The following is a 19,938-nucleotide window of genomic DNA, read 5'->3' on the forward strand; positions in this document are numbered from 1 at the left end:
TGAGGCTTAAGAGTTGTCTTCCAAATTGGAGGACGAGTTTGCTTGCTTATCAGGCTCAACTTCATAGGTTGTCTTGTATATAGGCAGTGGAATGTCAACTCACATGACAGGAGTTAGAGAATATTTCTCTAGCTACAATGAGGAGCAAATGGATTTCCAGATTACGATGGGAAATAGAACAAAGTGTACTCTAGTGGGGAGAGGTACCATCGATTTTCAGAGGGAGTCGGGAGCAAGCACCAGTGTTGCTGATGTATTGCATGTGCTAGGATTGGGTATGAACTTGATTTTAGTATCCCAACTATAGGATAAGGGATATGATGTTCACTTTGTAGGGAAGGTGTTTGTCAAACACCCAAGCTGGAAGAGGGTGAGACAGATTGGAATTCGAAGCAACAGGTTATACAGGTTGCAACTCGATTCTCCAATGGCATTGGTAGGCAGTGACAATAGTAGTGGGAAAGAACTGAATGAGCTATGGCATAGGAGAATGGGACATTTACATCATGGAGCACTCAAGATGCTCAGGGAGAAAGTAACAGGGGTTCCAAAACTTGGCACAGAACATTCAGTGTGTAGAGGATGCGTGCTTGGGAAATATGCTAAGGAAGCATTCCCAAGAAGTGGCAGCGGAGCAGATGGCGTGTTAGGGCTTATACACTCAGATATTTGTGGTCCAATGTCCATTAGAGCTCTCAGTGGGGTTGGATATTTTGTCACCTTTATTGATCACCATTTCAGGAAAACCTAGATCTACTTCTTGAAGACCAAGGATGCGGTTTTTGATCATTTCAGGGAGTTTAAGGCTCTGGTAGAGAATGCGACAGGGAAGAAGTTCTAGGTGCTTCGCTTAGATAATGGTGGAGAGTATATTGATAAAGACTTTACAATTTTTTGTGCAAAGGAAGGCATCAGAAGGAAGTGGACAACTCCATAAAATCCACAACAGAATTAGGTAACGGAGCGAACAAACAAAACTATAGTTGGGGCTTCAAAAACAATTTTATATACCTGGATTTGCCCAGGTTTCTATGGGCAAAGGCATGTAACACAACATTGTATATTCAGAACAGGACTCCTTATAGAGCATTGGGGAAGAAAACGCCGGAAAGAGTCTTCACAAGGAAGAAGCCAGAGGTTAGTCACTTCAGAATCTTCGACAACATTGCTTATTGTCATGTGCCAGATGAGAAGTGCACCAAATTAGATCAGACTGCAGAGAAGGGGTTCCTTGTTGGATATAGTGAAACCTCAAAGGCATACATGATCTACATTCCTAGCAATAGGAAGATTGTAGTGAGACGGGACGTGAAGTTCATGGAGTACCGAGCTTTCAAAAGATCCCATGAGATGCTTGTAGGGGATTAGAATCAGCTAGCTGAAGCTCCATTGGGCTAGCATAGGGGCAACCACAGAGGTAGCCAGTGGGACAGTCGCAGGGATCCAATACAGTGACTAGTACTAGTATTTCCTTAGGTGTAGGGGATCCAGTGAGATCACAACAGACAGAGCAATAGAGGTAGGATGAGGAGGAGTTGATTGAACCTCCTACCACTAGTGGTCTAACTAATAGATAAGTTCGTCAGACATTGAGAGATGCATAGGAGTTCATTGGAGCTCCTAGGACGAACAAGAGAGAGCGCAGACATCTTGACAGGTACCAAGCATTGGTGGCTCAGGTTGCAAAACCTTCCAACTTTCAAGAGGCCGCACAACATCAGGTGTGGGTAGATGCCATGTTGGAGGAATACAACTCTATCATAACGAATGATGTTTGGGAGGTGGTGCGAAGGCCCAAGGACAGGTCAGTTGTAGGTTCTCGTTGGATCTACAAGATCAAGTACGCTATAAATGACAACGTGGAGAAGTACAAAGCTAGATTCATGGCAAAGGGGTATGCATAGAAAGAAGGGATAAATTATGAGGAGACCTTCACCCCAAGTTGCTAGATACACTTCTATTTGGTCAGTTACATCCCTAGCAACTCAGATGGGGTGGTAGATTCACCAGATGGACATCAAGACAACATTCTTAAGAAAGCTCTATATGGGTGGAAGCACGCTCCCAAGGTTGTGGGGAAAGACTTCTGGAAGGTAGAGTGAGTTGCCCAGTGGAGGAGTAGCAGGCAGTGCAAGTGTCAGATAAGGATTTCCGAAGGCAAGTGAGAGCAGATTTGCGCATTCCTGAGGGAGTACGAGTAGCATAAGGAAGGCTGAGTAGAAAGATGAAGGAGATTTCCAGCGTCAGTCTCTAGTTTATTTGAGTTTGGCTTAAGCAGGACTCAAATATCAAGATATACTTGATGGAGCCTCTAAATTTTGCGTTTGGAAAGCCAAAATGTTGTTCCTTATGGATGAGTATGGCTTGGAGTTCATGACAAATGTCATGGCAAAACCAGTAGATCCATAATAGCTGGCAACCTTCAAGAAAGAGATGGCCAAGACTAAGAGGATGGTCCTAAATGAGGTTTAGGATCACATTGTCTCGCATATTGCAGACAAGAATATGACAAAGGACATGTGGGATGCCGTTGTGAAGCTATACCGGGATTGGTCTGAGAATCATAAAATGATTTTCAAGGAGAAGCTGAGGAGAACGAAGATGTAGAAGGGTGTCAGTGTGACTTCTTATCTCACCAAACTTCAAAATGTCTTATGATGAGCTAGCCGCTGTAGGAGAGAAACTTGAAGACAAAGAACCTGTGCGAATATCTCTAAATCGGTTTATGAAGGAATTACAAATCTTTGTATAGGGGATCACCGGACGAGATTAGCTACTAGATTGGGAGCACTTGTGGAGTGATTTCATGCAAGAGGAGTTGAGGATCAGCTTAGTTGAAGGCATTACCATTAGCAACAATAGAGGGTCGAAAGTTGAGGAGGAAGAAGAAAACGTTGCCCTTGCAAGTAAAGGGAAGGTGAAAAAGGGTCCCAGTCAGGGACAAAACTCAAAAGGAGGTGAGAAGAATAAAAAGGACCTGTCGAAGGTCAAATGCTTCGGATGTGGTGAATTTGGTCACTGTCACCCATTGTCTAAAGAGGAAGAAGGACAGGAAAGGGGTGCAAATAATAGCCTAGACATAGATAGATGAGTTGACCTCTAGATTGGAGGAATTCACATTGATTGTTGTGATATCTCAAGATGGAGGATGAGCGTGATGCTTCAAAGACCAGTTTGGGCAGGGTCCATAGGTGAGCGGCAGGAAGTCCACATTAGATCTAGTAGTTGTTCACATGGATCAACTCCTTTGCTATGGGAACTCACAATACAGAGTAGTAGGTGATCAATGTTAGTAGTTGTAATCAATTCTTGGATGACAGTTGTGGAACTTGGCGCAGTTAGATGCTTGAGAGACATTAGTAGAGCCGGTTGGGCGCAGTCAGTTACTCAAGAGGCAGTGCAGGGCCAAGTGCAATCAGAGTTTCAAGAGACAGTTGTAGAGCTAGTTGCAGGGACACAGTAGACTGGCAGAGATCAGGCTTCCAAATGCAGTTGTAGGAGGTTCATGTGACTGGAGGAGGCAATGTGAATTGCCCAAATGCAGGTTGCAGGAGCAGTTCCAGCAAGATAGAGATTCCATATAGGAGTTTTCATCCAAGAGAGATTTCCCAATTCTGTTTTAGAGGGAGATCAGGTGAGACTAGACTCATTATTGCAGTAGTTGCAACAGCAGAGCAGTGCAGTAGCAACGTGAGATACTTAGAGTTTGTGCAGTGGTATGATGGACAGTGAGAGCTAGTTGTATCACATATGTTAGTTATCAACAATGTGGTCAGTCCAACTACAAGTTGTAGAGGACAGATAATGGGGAGAGCACCTTCCTCACTAAGAGGGAACTAGATTTTTGGTAGCATTGGACAAGTGTTCTAGTCTCAGATGGTGCTAACAGGCTAAGGAACACAGGATCTCCAAAATCCAGAAATGGTTTCGTGAGATGTGACTTTGAAACACCTTAATTAAATTAATTAGCTAATAATTTAATTATTCCCTAAGTTTAACTTAGGGAAATTGGTTAATTAAAGTTAATTAAGGATGTTCGAGATTGCCCTAGAGACTTCTATTGATGAAGTTTAATTGATCTTAGCCGTTGATGGAGATTTAATCTTGGCCGTTGAAGTCTCAACGAGAGGTTATAAGAGCAGCTTGAAAGGATGGAGAGAGAATATAGTCGTGAGAGCATAAGTTATCTTTGCAGATTGAACTACCCAGTTCACAATGTTAGTGAGCGTGTTGTTCGAGTTAGAGGGAGAGCATAGAGAGAGAGCAACATAAAATTTTGGAGGAGGATTCCAAAGAGTTTTCCAGTGTTTCTCTAGTGCTAGATTGGCAGGAGACAGGAGGCTGAATTATCTGTAGAGAGGGCTGCAGAAGCCAGTGCGAGCAACCAGAAACGCCAGTGCGAGTTGCCTAAAGAGAGAGGATTCAATTGTTGGAGGTCGGATTGGCTTCCAGGAGGTAGAGCGAGCCACTTCCAAAGGTAGAGGGAGTGAAGACGGCGCACTTGGAGCCAATTTCCAGGCAGTGCAAGTTTTTCCAAGCCCAACAGTGCGAATTCCAGTTAGTGCAAGTTTGCCAGTGTGGGGTTCGAGTAGGCGAGTGGAGGTCGAATTGATTGCAGAGGCAGATAATTATCTCCAACATATTTTTGCCATATATTTGCCAGAGGAGTGCCAGTTGGGCACCCAAATTCTTATACTCTCAAATTTGTTGCATAATAATAAAATAAACCCTCATCTACTTCACCAGTTTTCCCTTCGAGGTTTTTTTGGGGACTTTTAGTCCAAAATAATTGTGTCAAATTTTTATGTGTGTGCATCTATTTCTCAGTTCCTAATTTTACATTTTCGCAACATATTTTTATTGTGAAGAATTGCAGTGTGATTTTTTTGTAATATGCCATAAACAAAGAAACTGCTAATCAGTTAGAAGAATAAATCCCAGTTGCTGCAATTCAAGGAAATTTCACATAACCCAATTCCCCCCCCCCCCATGTTTAATGCTCACCTCTACGGAGGGTTTAATCTCTTTAGACATTTTCTTTTGTGCTCCTTCCCTGTTGTGACTAAGAAAGCTATGTGCATGAGCTTCTTAATGAACTTGAATAGAGAAGTGTCCTTCATGTTGTTTTTGACCTATGGTATCCAGTTAATCCACAGGTGTGCCATTATGGGGTTTTTGAAGCTCGAGGTAGGTCAAGGAATTGATCTAGTAAAAGATGAATAGGTAGACCAAGTAGGAGGGATATTGGAAAATTTACTTGGTATTGCGATTCATCAATTAATCGCTCATGTTTCGAGCAATGAATTTTGCATAACTCAAGAAGGAAACATGGCTGCCATGGAAGAAGTCTAGAATGTATAATGCGACTTCATCTATGTTTAAATCATCATTATTTATAGGATGATGGTGAACAAAGTCACTGATTCTTGGTGGATCCACTTGGGAATTTCTTAGTCTAGTAGGGATGAGGTTGACTTGGTGTAAGGTCTTGGTTGTGCAAAAATCTTAGCAGTAGGCTTTTTCTCTAGTCATTGGTTAGGGAGAGGAATCAATGTTTTGTTCTTGAAGGGATATCATGGGTTTCAAGCATACTGGATATTGTCTTGGTAGTAATGACGAAAATTTCATTCTTACCCTTTGAGGACATGATGACAAAATTGGCAAGGTTGTAATTTTTGACGCATAGCTCTACAAATTATGGGAAGGATTATATGTGAGGGACAACATGCCGAGCTAGGCCGAGGCTGAATAGTTAGTCATCTCTTGCCCTTAGTAGGCACCTATCAATTGTTAGGAGGATGAGTGTTGTAGGGTAGGAGGGGTTGCTTAGGTGAGACTATAAACAAAGGGGTGTGTAGCGGAGGAAGACACATTGCTTGTGTTAGAGCGATGGCTTAAAGACTGGATAGGTGATCCATTTGAGAAATCTTTTTGAGTGTTAGGCATGGTATCAGAAAGGAAAAACAATTTAGTGGCTATTGATGAGATTTTGTAAAGAGCAAGCATCTAGTTGAAGGTTGAAGTTGTTGGTCACAAAGATGGCATGTAAATGTAAGTTGGCAATTAATGAAGATTATATAAGACATAAAAAATAATGCAATATAAAGTTAAATGAGACAAATGAGAGCAAATATAAAGAATTATATAAAAGCAGAGCATGAAAATAGTAGAGAGACCAAGGAATAGGAAATGAAAAGTCAAGTTTTTTGGCCTTCCCATTACACCAACTCTCCGTGTTTCTTCTTGTAATTTCACTCTCAAAGGTCTTTTGGTTGATTGTTGGCCAAGGAGAGGAGGATGCACACAGAGCCATGAGTTGCATTGAAAACAGAAACAGCCGAAATGAAAATTGAACAACCATTGGAAGCTGGTTTTCCCATTTGGGTTTCCAGGATAAATAGTGTCTTTGTGTGTGGATTTCTTTTTGGCTGTTGAGGAATCCCTGTATGTGAAATGTTGTCCTTATTTTGTTTAATGCTCTTCTCTTAGTGTGTGAATGGTGACAATTAAAAATGGCGAGAAGAAAATTCTTCGTATTTCAATGGTCGCCTCATTATTTTAATGGTAAGGATTCATGCTACATTGTAACTCTATGTTTTACTTCATAGTTTCGCTTTCCATGAATAAATGAAGAACGCCAATAATTGTGTATTGCTCACCGCTTGATTCACTCTAAAATTTGAAGGTCTATGGCAACCATTACTTGCCTATTGCATTTTTCTAGTAAATACTAATTACGTCTTGCAAAAATTGGTGGCTACTGAAGCATTACATAGCTCAGGCTTCATTCCCATTGCCTTACACAACTTAGGTCTTGCCCTTAAGCTGTACTTTGCAAGAGGTTGAGCTTGGGAGGTTATATGCAATGATTGGGTGCAAGTTGGTAGATTATGGCCATCTTCAGTAGGCCATGGCATTGGTGCTAAGCATTTGCATAACTGTTTGACCCTTATTGAGTGGTGAATTGTGCTAAGAATTGTCAAGTGTGACCCACAACGTATGAATGTCTCCTTCCAACCATTTGTTCGCTGCATGTGGTGAATTTGTTTGGTTCATTATTGTCTTGGCATTAGTGGATTATTTTACTCCCTCATTAGTTTTACGTAATTTCCGTCGCTTACATACTTTAGACAATTGTTCTCTCATTTATGTTCAATTAATGAATGGTATATAAGCTTCATTGGTGTATGATTGTATGCATAAGAAACTTGTAAGGATGGACATTGAATCTGACATACCATTCTATTGTGAATGCACTGTAAACCACATGTCATTTATCAGTGAACTCTGAAACTTATTTTACTTGAGAAAATATGTTTATATATTGAGAGGAGCATTGACCATGTTAAAACTTCTATGCAACGTCCAAGTTGAATTGCAACAGAAGGTACATTGAGCTGAGTCCTTTTTGTTATCCAAACATTGGAAGCTAGTAGCATTGTTCATTTTGTGTGGAAACAAGTCTAGAGATTGCGGCGTGCGCAGTCAATAAACATCTTCTCAAGGAGCTATACTAGGATGAATATCAGAATTAGTCTTGTTCATGTTCGATGATAGGATTCTGATTACAATTTGCGGCGAATTACTTGTCATTGACATTATTCCTTTTTTTGTAAGCTAAGTTTCATTGATTAACATTAGAAGTACATAATCCTAAGGTTATTATTGGCCGTTGGTCTGCCATTGGGAAAACTATACCGTCGGCAAAACAATAATCCTTTTGTTGGTGCATTATTTAATTTTAAAATTGAACTGAAAAGTAGAGTTCCTGAGCCTAGACCTGTTCACAGTGAGATGAAGAGTCAACTAGAGTTTGCTTGCTAAGAAAGGCTTGTGTAGACCCAACAAACAGGAAGCTGAACCTATGATTGAATTCTGATATGAATGCACCTGTTGTAAACCAAACCTGATAAATGCCAGTACTGACTGAGAAATATTGCTGTTATAACTGATTCTCCAAAAAACTCCAACCTTCGTAGATGTGCATTTAACTAGATTCTTGTCCCTCCAAGATTAGATGAGATAAAAATAGTATATGATATTAACAGTTCTATGTGTGGTACTAGATGAGATAAGTTAATATACTATTTTGTAGAAAATAAGAATGCTAATATAGGAAATAGATAAAAGCAAAGGATAAAAATCCTAATTTAGATAATAATATCTTGAGAGGAGGTAAATCATAAGAATGCTAATATAGAGATGATAATACTATCTTGAATGAAAATAAGAAAATAGGATTCTTTGCCATGGAATTTGTTTATTTTTATGTAATGAAAACAATTTACATATAAACATGTGATCAGCAGAGATGGGGTATAGAATTGCCTCCACTCTCTACTGATGACAGTTGTTCAATTCAAATTGGGGGCATCTTTATATAGATAGAAGTCACATGTACACAATGCGTGGGGAATACAACTTTTCACCAACTACTTGAGACATCCTGACAAGGACTTTTAATGTCTTCATAATGATGACATTGCGACTTGATCCATGATCCACTCATAAAATAATAAAGTAGTTACATCATACAACATTTGCCCATCACAATTATAGTTACTAAAAGACTACATTATAGTAACCTTTTTGGGGTTGATGATATGATAGTTTTCCATACAAATATTTCTCTCGTAGTTGAGATGCACACAGGCCACAAACTGTATTCGTATCAATTGGGAGATTATGCATAGTGATCATATTTTTTGTGTTCATCCTGAGCTTACATTTTTTGTTTTATTGGACAATGCACTTGCAAAGTTTGCGATACTGCATTTGCCTGAAATAGAAGTTTTTTTCTTGATTATTTCACAGGGAAATTCGGTTTCTACAACAAAGTACAACATTCTTACATTTTTGCCAAAAGGTTTGTTTGAACAGGTAAGAAGTTTGTTGGTAGCAAGATGAAGGTTAAGTATTAAGGCATGAAATTTCTAATTTCTAAAGTGCATGATTACCGGGTTGGATATCTACCAGATTGCTATGAATTATTTAGCTGTCTAATTTTTATTCATGCCATGCTTTTTTTTAATAAGACAAGGTATCTGATGATATGCTTGGACTGGTTTCATGATCTGATACTTTTTTTCTATTTTCTGTCCTTATTTTGTATTGACAGTTCAGAAGAGTGGCAAATCTATACTTTCTGATGATCTCCGTCTTATCTACAACTCCGATAAGGTATATTTTTGCAAGTTTGTGTAGTAAATATTTGTATAAATCTGGTTATCAGAATGTCCCACAAAGCATTTGGGATGTGAGGACATCTGAGCATGGGAACATGTCCTGGAGACATCTGGAGACCTCCAAATTTTAGGGAATCTCATACGAGATGTCAGGGTCCCCAATGTTGTAAATGCACGTAACAGTAGCAGAAAACAAAGTGCAGCAACAAATAGAAGAATTAATTCTAGTTGCTGGAATAAGTTACAAATAGTTCCAAATTAATGATATATGCTTGAAATAAAAATATGGAACTTATTACAAGGGTTTTTAATATAAAAACATATGCTTGAAATAAAAATATGGAACTTATTACAAGGGTTTTTAATATAAAAACTTACTTATATGTGGCCCTTGTACCTTGATCTCTGCGAAATCTGAATATGTATGGTTGTAATTTAATGCAAATTTGCAAAAATCAGCTCAATATACCTGTGGAATGTGTGTTTAAAAGCTTAAACCAAGGTATATTGATCCCTTGGACAAAATATAAAATTTATGCTCAAAATCCCAGGGGTTGTTAGCTAAACTTAAGATAAAAATTTGAATTTTTTTAGCTAGTAAAGTATTTTATATTTTTTTATAGTTTTATAAATAGAAAATTTGAAAGAGATTTTGGGTTTTAGAATAAGACTGTTGTTGAGATACACTTACCTTGGCCACAACTTTACCTCTCAAGTGCCAGGTTGTGAATCACATTCACTATTAAGGTGGTCTTGCAATTTGGATTGTCAATGCGCCAGATTAAGAAGCCACACAAAAGTAATCGAAGGGGAGGGATGTTGAGCTAGGTTGGTTGGGCCCAAACCAACCAGCTCTCTATTAGAATAATGCTATTTAGTGTTTAATGCTCATTCTTATTCGCTGTTTCTATTTTTATCTTTTTTAGCAGTTTCTTAGAAGAAACTGGTTGTTTCTATTTCCTAATAGAAACTTGATGTTTCTATTTTTGTAAATATCTCTGTATTACTTATTGAGCTTCATTTGCTCATGTGAATCAATTCAATTCATTCATTGATTATGGTATCAAAGCTCGGGTAATTTTTTTCCGAAATATTTTTTTCTTTCATTGTTTGAAATATTTCGTGCTTCATTTCGAAATTTCTGGTTCGTGCTGCCGCTTCTTTCCTCCTTGTTCACGTTGCCAAGGATCATTTGTTTCCCGATCACTGGTGTTTTTCTCTTTGGCGATATTGCGCGGCTCGTTTTGGGGGTCGTAGTGGGTATGCTATTGCTGGTTCCGGTTTTTTTATTCAATGCTGTGGCTACCTTCTTTGCTGATGTCACCAACATCCCCGGAGAGAACTTCAACCTTTATCTCCTCATTGCTGTATTTCCTCCGGAGTGCGATCGTCTGAACGCTTGGCAAATCTTCTATCTCGAAGGGTATGTTGCCCTCGGGTTTGACATCCTGCGTGGGAGGGTCTGATTCAACTGCACACTGAATTTCCTCATCGAGCACTGCCAAGAGTTTTTTTTCTTCGTATTTTGACTTGGTTGCTATTGAAGTAGCCGCTCAGCATGGAACCCATATTGTTCCTTTCGTTATTTCTCTCCTTCAACGGTTTTGAAATGCAGCCCCAACGGCTGAATGAATTAATCTCTGCTGATTTAGGGCTCTGAAGGCCACTGGTGTAACAGAAGAGGCAGCCCTGCGAACATCATAGAACAGAGCCATTCCGACAAAGATTTCTCTACATAAAATCGAAATCTCAGATAGGGTTATCTATCCAAAGCTTTGTAGATACATCAGAATCACAACTAAAATTTTGGACGCTGGACGGGACGCTGGCTTACGCATATCAAACAGACATTGCGGTGACCGAGAAGGCATAAGCGGAAGTAAAACGTCCTCGGGGGTGTTTTTTGTTGTTGTTGTAAGTTCCATGCTTCTGGCGTGTGGGTGAGTTCTGGTCCGCTGTTCCTGCTAGAACGATTTGGCTCCACGGAGGCTACAGTCACATCTGCACCTGCTCTTCTCAGAATATTTATTATTATAACAGCTGTGCCAAATCCTATCGGTACCTTCTTCTGGTCTGTGGAAATTTCTGAAGTTGTAGAATTAGAATCTTTGACAGATGCTCCTTGTGCCGAACTAGCTGTTAATGCGGAAATCGCTTTCTCAGTTCTGACCCACCTGTTATTTCTGGTCAGAAAGGCATGAATACTCGCCGAGGCATACACATTCATTCTCAGTCCAGGCGGATGTGTGAGAGAGACTGCGGTGTGGTGGAGCTTTTATGGCAGATGAAGTAACACATATCAGGTTTGAGTATCTTCGTTTGTTGTGTTTCGGGTACTGCTGAAAGCCTGTGGGGATTCTTTCCGGGTAAGTTATTTTGGTAAAAGATCGTGCTCTATATATTTCCTTGAACCCGCTTCTCAGAACGATTTCTGGTTCTGTTTTATAGTACACCAGCACCTGTCAGATTTTGTCCAGGATCAACCAGTATTTGCATTGAAATCCATGTCGAACTCCTTTGTTGTTTTATGTGTCTTGGGAAACGTGCAGATGGCTTTACTAACCAATTTGATGTTGGAAGGCAATCAACGCTTTAATGGCACCAATTATAACATCTGGAAACATAGAATGTTGACCATTTTTGAATATGGACGTCTTGATCAGCTCGTTCTGAACAAAGAGCTCCGTCCTGGTACAGCTGGCACCAATCAAGATAAGTTTGATGATCGAAATCGAGAGGCTGTTATGCTTCTCAAGCTCTCTGTGACTGATGATCAGTTACCGCAGATTCCTTTTGGCAAGACAACTGCCGAGATCTGGCAACATTTGAAGGAACTGCACGAGACATCCGACAAGAGCAGAGCTTTCTTTCTCAAGAATCAATTGTTCTCCATCATGATGGACGAACATATGTCTTTACAGGAACATCTTAACAAGATTAAAGACATTTGAGATCAACTCGAAGCCATTGGTCAAACCATGGAGGAAGAAGATATGGTAGTCATCACTCTGAAAAGTCTACCAAAATCTCATGAGCACTTCATAGAAACGCTCAACACTACCTCCACTAATGTTGATTTGAAGTTTCCGGAGTTATGCACCAAACTCATGCAGTAGGATCATTGGAAACAACAGTTTGGTAGTGGTGCCTCATCAACCTCCTCAGAAAATGCTTTTGCTGCCAAATATCAGTCCTCTCAGTCCTTTTAGCAGAAAGGTTCTTCTCAGTTTTTTGATCTTGCTAGGAAGAAAAATGTGCAGTATAATTACTGTTACAAATTCGGCCACATGAAGAAAGATTGCCGACAAAGGATTGCTTCTGAACAGAAGAAACAGGGAGGGCCCCATCAGACAGCGAATGTTGCAGAACATTCCGAGCAGACAGAATCTGCCTTTTACGCCTTTATGGGTAAAAGGTCTTCATATCATGTCCCGTCTTTGGCTTGGTACATTCACTTTGGTGCATCACGCCATTTCTCTCACAGGCATGACTGGTTTATTGACTTCTCACCCTTCAGTGATTCAGTAGTATTTGGCGGAGGTGAAGAGTACATAGTGGTTGGCAAAAGTACAATTCAGATCCAGTGTGGTGGGCGCACACTCATCTTCCTGAATGTGTACTATGTTCCTGGTATGGAAATTAATTTGCTGTCTGTTAGCCAGATTATGAGGAATTTTCCTCAGCTTGATGTAGTGTTTAGTGCGCACAAATGCTCCATTATCGACAGGGACACTAGTCTTATGGTTGCTGTTGGCCTAGAGGATCATGGTCTATACAGGCTTCTGACACTAGAGATTCTCTAGAAGTAGCTCTAGCAGCTCGTGTTTCTCCCATCAGCACTCTATGGCATCAACGAAATGGGCATCTAAACATGCAGTATCTCTCTCAGCTCTCTCGGGAGGGACTTTTGTTAGGGCTACCTGATATTCAGACTCAGCAGTTGGGAGTATGCGGCACCTGTCAAGCTGTCAAGCAACATCAGTCTTCATTCAAGGATGGAGAATCCTGGCGCGCATCTAAAGTACTCCAATTAATTCATGTTGATATTTGTGGTCCTATGCATACATCTTTTATTACTGGTTGCAAATATTTTTTGCTTATTGTAGATGATTTCAGTAGAAAGATGTGGGTGTATTTTCTAAAATATAAATCTGGTGTATTTAGTATCTTTCAGAAGTTTAAATCCTTAGTTGAAAAAAAGTCTGGTTGTAATATCATAACTCTTAGGACAGATAACAGGGGGGAATTTTGTTCTTCTGCTTTCTCCAACTTCTGTGATACTCATGGCATCAAACGTCAGTTAACTACACCCTACACTCCTCAGCAGAACAGTGTTGTCGAACATCACAACTGTACGGTTGTTGAAATGGCTCGTTCCATGTTACAACACAGGAATGTTCCGAACAAATTTTGGGCTGAAGCAGTATTTACTGCTGTCTATCTTCTTAACCAATCACCTACTCAGGCTGTTAAGGGGAAGACTCTCGAAGAGGTTTGGTCTGGCCGTAAGCCTAAGATCAGTCACCTCAAAGTATTTGGCTCAGTTGCATATGTTTGGATTCCAGCTGCTAAGCGCTCTAAGTTGGATTCCAAAAGCCAGAAACTCATGATGACAGGGTATAGTGATCATCACAAGGCCTATAGGTTGATAGATATAGCCACTGGTCGTCTTAGCTTCAGTCGTGATGTAGTATTTGATGAAGACAGAGGATTCTTTCAATCTCCTCCTTCTGAGTAGTGTTCTGAGGATTAGCCTCACAGTGTTCTTCTTCCGGTAGGTCCACTTGATGGGAGGGATGATGCAACATCAGTATTTGATGATGCACTACCTGTGCTTCCTCCGGAAAATAACCCTCCTCTTGCTGCTCCTATTGTTCCCGATCCTTCTCCATCTCCTCTTGATATTGGTTCCTCTACTCTTCGGCCTAAATGGTGGGCTAAAACCATTGGTGATCTCCGGGATAATGAGCTCCTTGAAGGTAGAACTTTTAGACATAAGAGCAAACAATAGTCTACAGTAAATTTTGCTCTTATGGCTAACCTACACAGTGTTTTTGAGCCTCAAACCTATTCAGAGGCTAAAGGTACACCTGAGTGGGAACAGGCTATGGAAGTTGAATTCCAGAGTCTTCAGAAGAATCACACTTGGACCCTTTTTGATCTTCCTGCAAGGAAAAAGCCCATTAGCTGCAAATGGGTGTATAAAGTGAAATACAAAGCAGACGGAATTCTAGACAAGTATAAAGCTTGCCTTGTTGCTCGAGGGTTCTCACAGAAGGAAGGTATTGACTATGAGGAGACCTTTGCTCCTACAGCCAAGATGAGTACCATACGGCTTGTCCTTGCCATAGCAGCTCAGTTCAATTGGAAAGTCCATCAGATGGATGTAAAGAGTGCTTTTCTGAATGGACACTTACAGGAAGAAGTCTACATGACGCAGCCTCCAGGATTCAAGGTTGCCGGTCAAGAACAAAAACTCTGTAGATTAGTCAAAGCACTCTATGGTCTGAAACAAGCTCCTTGGGCTTGGTACATGAAAATTGATCAGTACTTCATAGATCATGGTTTTCAGCGGAGTCCATCTAATGCAAACCTGTATATCAAGCATACTGGTGATGATATTCTTTTTGTGCTTGTCTATGTGGATGACCTTATCATTACTGGCAGCTCAACACATTTGATCCATGCAATCAAACAAGATTTGTGTAGCACTTTTGATATGACAGATTTAGGACTTCTTCATTACTGTTTGGGGGTTGAAGTCTAGCAGACATAGAACATCTTTCTCTCTCAGTCCAAGTATGCCAGAAATCTTGTGGACAAATTTAGAATGCAGGATTGCAAACCTGCCACGACTCCTATGGAACCAGGGCTCAAACTTTCAGCTCAGTCATCCTCACCCCTTGTGGATGAAACTTTATTCAGGCAATTAGTGGGCAACATCATTTACCTTACTGCCACTAGACCTGACATTAGTTTTGCAGTGAGCTACATTTCCCGCTTCATGTCAGCTCCTATGGCTGATCATTGGATAGCAGCAAAGCGTGTTCTGCGTTATGTGTGTGGCACTCCTGATTATGGACCTCTGTACACTTGAAGTTCCGATCCTATACTCAGTGGTTACACAGATTTTGACAGGGCTGGTTCGGTTGATGACCGTAAATCTACAGCTGGATATGTGTTTAATCTAGGATCCGGTGCTATCACCTGGACTAGTAAGAAGCAGCAAGCAGTGGCTCTCTCCTCAATAGAAGTAGAGTATCCGGGAGCAGTTAAGGCATCATATGAGGCAGTTTGGCTTCGATGTATGCTTGCAGATATGCATGTTTTCCAGACAGGTCCTACTCCCTTGTTCTGTGATAATCAGGGAGTGCTCAAACTTGCCAAGAATCCAGTCTTTCATGAACGAACAAAGCATGTAGAAACCCATTGTCACTACATTCGCCAGCTTGTTGAAGACGGATCCGTTCAGTTGCGATATTTTTCCCACAACGAAGCAGCCCACCGACATCTTCACTAAACCTCTTGGTCTGATAAGTTTGTAAAATTCAGAGGGTCTATCGGTGTTGTAAATAGATTGAGCATTAAGGGAGGGTATTAGAATAATGCTATTTAGTGTTTAATGCTCATTCTTATTAGCTGTTTCTATTTTTATCTTTTTAGCAGTTTCTTAGAAGAAATTGGTTGTTTCTATTTCTGTAAATATCTCTGTATTACTTATTGAGCTTCATTTGCTCATGTAAATCAATTCAATTCATTCATTGATTACTCTCACCCTCTTAAAATGAAATGAAATTACATAATGAACAAGATCATTAAAAACAACAAATCTGGAGAAAGAAACCTGGCATTGGAAGTCTTGTATGAAAAATCTGTCTTTTACATCAACAACCATATGCTCAAGGTCCAAACCAACAATATCTTGGCCACAACTTTACCTCTCAAGTGCCAGGTTGCCATTCACATTCACTATTAAGGTGGTCTTGCAATTTGGACTGTCAATGCACCAAATTAACAAACCACACAACTAATCTAAGGAGAGGGATGTTGAGCTATGTTGGTTGGGCCCAAACCGACCGTCTCTCACCCTCTTAAAATGAAATCAAACTACATAATGAACCAGATCATTAAAAACAACAAATCTGGAGAAAGAAACCTGCCATTGGAAGTCTTTTATGAAAAATCAGTCTTTTACATCAACAGCCATATGCTCGAGGTCCAAACCAACAATATGAAATTAGAATAACGTCGCCTACCTCACACATGCTATGGCTGGGCTTTTTATAAATGTTACAGTACAAATTTAGGCTGTAACAACCCATATTTTCAATTATGGAAAATTGTTCATTTTTAACAAATTGGCTCCAAAGAACCTTTCATATCTTCTTGACCATGATATATTTTGGAAAACTGTTCTTCTGGAGCCTAATTTGCCATATTGTCGATAAATCCCATATGTTGAAATTTTCTTATTCAACTCTATTGTCTCGGAAATCGTGCTTGAAATTGGCTGTTTGGATACTTTTACAATTCTCGGTTTTACATAGTATTTGGGCAAATTTGCTTCAAAGAAATATGTTGAAATTTTCTTATTCAACTCTATTGTCTCGGAAATCGTGCTTGAAATTGGTTGTTTGGATACTTTTACAATTCTCGGTTTTACATAGTATTTGGGCAAATTTGCTTCAAAGAACTCGCTGTAACTTTGAAACTTCCTTGAATTTTGGAAAACGACTCACGTTTTACTCAGTTTCCTATACTGGGAGAAAAACCCATGTCTCGGAATTTTGAGATTAGCCCTCATTTGCCTGAAATTTGAGTAGGAAGTTGGCTGTTTGAAAATTGTGCAAATTCAGGGCTGAATCATTAATTATTTTCTAAAAATCCATTCGTACGACCTATGTGCATTCTGACTCATGTGGGATCATGAAAACATTATTAAGCTGAGAGGCTCATTCTACAACCTAATATGATGTGTAACCTTGTTCGTCTGTCATCAAAGTTGAAATTTTGCTCATGTCGGTCAAAATAAATTTAAAAAAAATCTAAAAAAAACATTTAAATAATGTCTGCTCATAAAAAAGTTTGCAAGTGAAGGAATTGGATCCCTCTCGGCTCATTTTAGATTCGTTTTTAAGATGGACCTATGCTGGTTATGGATACAAACCATGTCCCGATTTTCTCTTGGAAGTGTGCTAATATGTCAAACCCCAAATTAGTGCAGGAACTATACTTGGTGCAAAAATAAACTTGTTGCAAGAACTGAACTGCACTTTGGCAGTGAATTGTTGATGTATCTTTGAACCTAGGCAAAAGTAAAACATCCACAATTAGTGACATTGTTATATAAATATTCTTAAATTACTGAAAACAAAGGAATTTTATTAATTAATCAATAATTTACCTCTTCATGCTTATGTTTACGATAATAGTCTATAAGTATGCAAAATGACGATAACAATGATAGAAATTAGATGAAAAAATAAGGGATCATATAGCGAAAAGATGTATAAAACTCGACTTAACCGAGGCTCAACATCCCCCATGCCGATCATCTTACATGTCCTCATGCAAGAAAGACCTCGAAACAGAGATCGAAATTTATCAAGACTATAAATCTAGGGTTTCTCTATTAGAGTCCCATTGCATCATTCGTTATCTCAAAGATCTATGGTCTAAAAACTTCTAGGATAATTGAATAATAGCATGCAGGTAAGTGTTATCTAATGTTGACTTCATTTGCCTCAATAAGATAAGAAAAACCAATGACCAAAGATTCAACGATGTCAAGATTGATCTTCATTATTTTCTAAAAGAGTAACTAATGCCAGGGCTACCGAAGGTATGCTAACAATGTTGTCGCTGCAGGGATAATGTTACCAAGAAATACCCAGCAATCAAAATTTCCATAAGCATCTTAAGAGCAACACTAATCAGTAGTTTCTCACCTCAATACCCTGATTACAAATAAAAGTGTTTGAAATCCATGATATTAAAGATGGATGGAATTAGGGAAAAAGAAAGGTGACAGAATAATACCTTCCTAGGATGACCATCTTACCATCATCCAAGCGTATAGTTGAAGCTCCTCTTGTCCAAACACAGTGAATCACTTGCACTAAGGGTCCCACTTCCATGAAAACCTTCTTATTTCTAAAAGTTAGAAGTCCAAAACGTAGTATGTGAAGGATCTTAAGGCCATTATCCAAAAATTCATTTCCTAACTTCAATTTTAATGATAATTGCTTTAGAATGTAATCCAGGGTTTTTGAATTTCAAGTGTGCCAATGTATATTTTCCATCTCTCTTACCTGGCACAGCTCTGCTGCTAGCATGCTTGTTCAGTACCCTGGCAGGTTTGCCTTGGTACCATACAAGCATAGCCCTGCTGCCAGCAGGCCTGTTTAGTACCCCAGCTTGTTTGCTTGTACTTATCGATACTTCCCTTTTATTATTACTCAAAAGATTTAAAATAATGCACATTGCTCATTGGCAGCTTTTAGAGTGTAAGGAAGACAAGTGGTATGAGAGTGTTTTAGATTTTTTAGGCACATCACTAATTATTTATATTTAACCTAGAGGTAACGTCATCCACAATAATCCTAAGTATGAACTATTCAATGTATAACAAGCATCTCAGATAATAATTGAAAGATTCCTCAAGTTAATCATGCTAGGGTTCTCATGAAATCTCATTAAGGTTTTACAATAGTGTTCCGCCATAGGAGGATTTTCAATAAGGCCATATAAGAAAAGCTTGAAAAGATTTCTTGGATGACAGTCTATTTGGGTGACTAGGTCAGGGCTAGGGTTTTAAGCTTATGAATGGATATATTAAGCATAACAATAAGAAATTCGCTCGATTGACCCAATGGATGATCTTGACCATGGAGAAAAATCAACTAATCAACAATCAAAGTCAATTTATAATATATGAGGCATTGAGAGTGAATTGCTTCTGACGAGTTTTACCATAGGAGTGCATAACAAAAATTTTGATAGTTGTGCCTTAGGGACTTGCAATTTCAAGAGTGTTGTTGTAGCAATTTTCAGATGGCATTTTGTTTATTGCTGTTATACTACTCTACCCTAATTTAGAGAGAAGAAGATCTCCTTCAAGTGTGGGAATACTTCCAGTGTAGCCATGTGCATAACAGAACACTAAATATACTCACACTCAGATTTAAAAAGTAAGCTTTAATGTTTACTGAAGTATGAGAAACCAGTTGCCTTAATTGATATAGTACCAAAAGCTGTCGAATGATGAGGGAATGAGGTGTGCCGGTGATCGTTTGAAACTAGGCTTCAATGGAATCCACATATTCATGATTCTCCAACTCATATAAGTCTTCCACAACTTGATAATCACTCTTGGAGGCATAAGGGATCTGGTGAAAGACAAGAAAGAAACTCCTCAATCTCGGGCTCCAATGTTTGTTCCTCAGATTGGCAAGGATGGTTAAGTGAAATTCTAGGGTTTTGAGCTTCAACAACAACTTCATAACAACTTCCAATCATATATTGTTCCTCTAATGGTCTTTGAATTAGATCTTCTTGTGGGAAATGTTCTTTAGTGATAGGGGAATCTTCCAAGTTCACTCCCTTACCCAATATGGAAGATATAACATTTTATTTAGTAGGGGAGTCAGTGGGAAAAACATGTGTTTTAAATTGCTGTGCAACCTCCTTAGTTAAATTAGGGTTTGGAGTAGGGTTGGGTCTATGGTTTGGACTAGGGTTCGGTTTAGGCTTT

At 39.4% G+C, this 19,938-nt stretch overlaps 2 protein-coding genes across 2 annotated transcripts in view; one reads left to right on the forward strand and one right to left on the reverse strand.

The window, feature by feature from the left end:
- Positions 1-19,938, forward strand: part of ALA3 (aminophospholipid ATPase 3) — a 289,031-nt gene that overhangs the window by 9,668 nt on the left and 259,425 nt on the right. The window contains exons 2-3 of the mRNA XM_089411303.1: positions 8,815-8,880; positions 9,119-9,180. Of these exons, the coding sequence (XP_089267429.1) occupies positions 8,815-8,880; positions 9,119-9,180 (128 nt within the window). The remainder of the gene's footprint in view (positions 1-8,814; positions 8,881-9,118; positions 9,181-19,938) is intronic.
- Positions 10,472-10,955, reverse strand: LOC149187184 (uncharacterized). Its single transcript, XM_089412368.1, has 2 exons — positions 10,786-10,955; positions 10,472-10,722 (listed from the first exon to the last, which is right to left on the reverse strand). The coding sequence occupies exons 1-2, from the start codon at positions 10,898-10,900 to the stop codon at positions 10,472-10,474; spliced, it is 366 nt and encodes a 121-aa protein (XP_089268494.1). The 5' UTR covers positions 10,901-10,955.

Source organism: Pinus tabuliformis, chromosome 3_1 (assembly GCF_031772625.1).
Source record: "Pinus tabuliformis cultivar Carrire ecotype Pingquan chromosome 3_1, CPIR1, whole genome shotgun sequence".
Classification (NCBI taxonomy): Eukaryota; Viridiplantae; Streptophyta; class Pinopsida; order Pinales; family Pinaceae; genus Pinus; species Pinus tabuliformis.

Coding starts and splice junctions, on each gene's coding strand:
- LOC149187184 (XM_089412368.1), bottom strand. CDS start 10,900: ATGGCTCTGTTCTATGATGTTCGCAGGGCTGCCTCTTCTGTTACACCA. Junction 10,723..10,785: donor TGGGGCTGCATTTCAAAACC/GTTGAAGGAGAG, acceptor CTACTTCAATAG/CAACCAAGTCAAAATACGAA.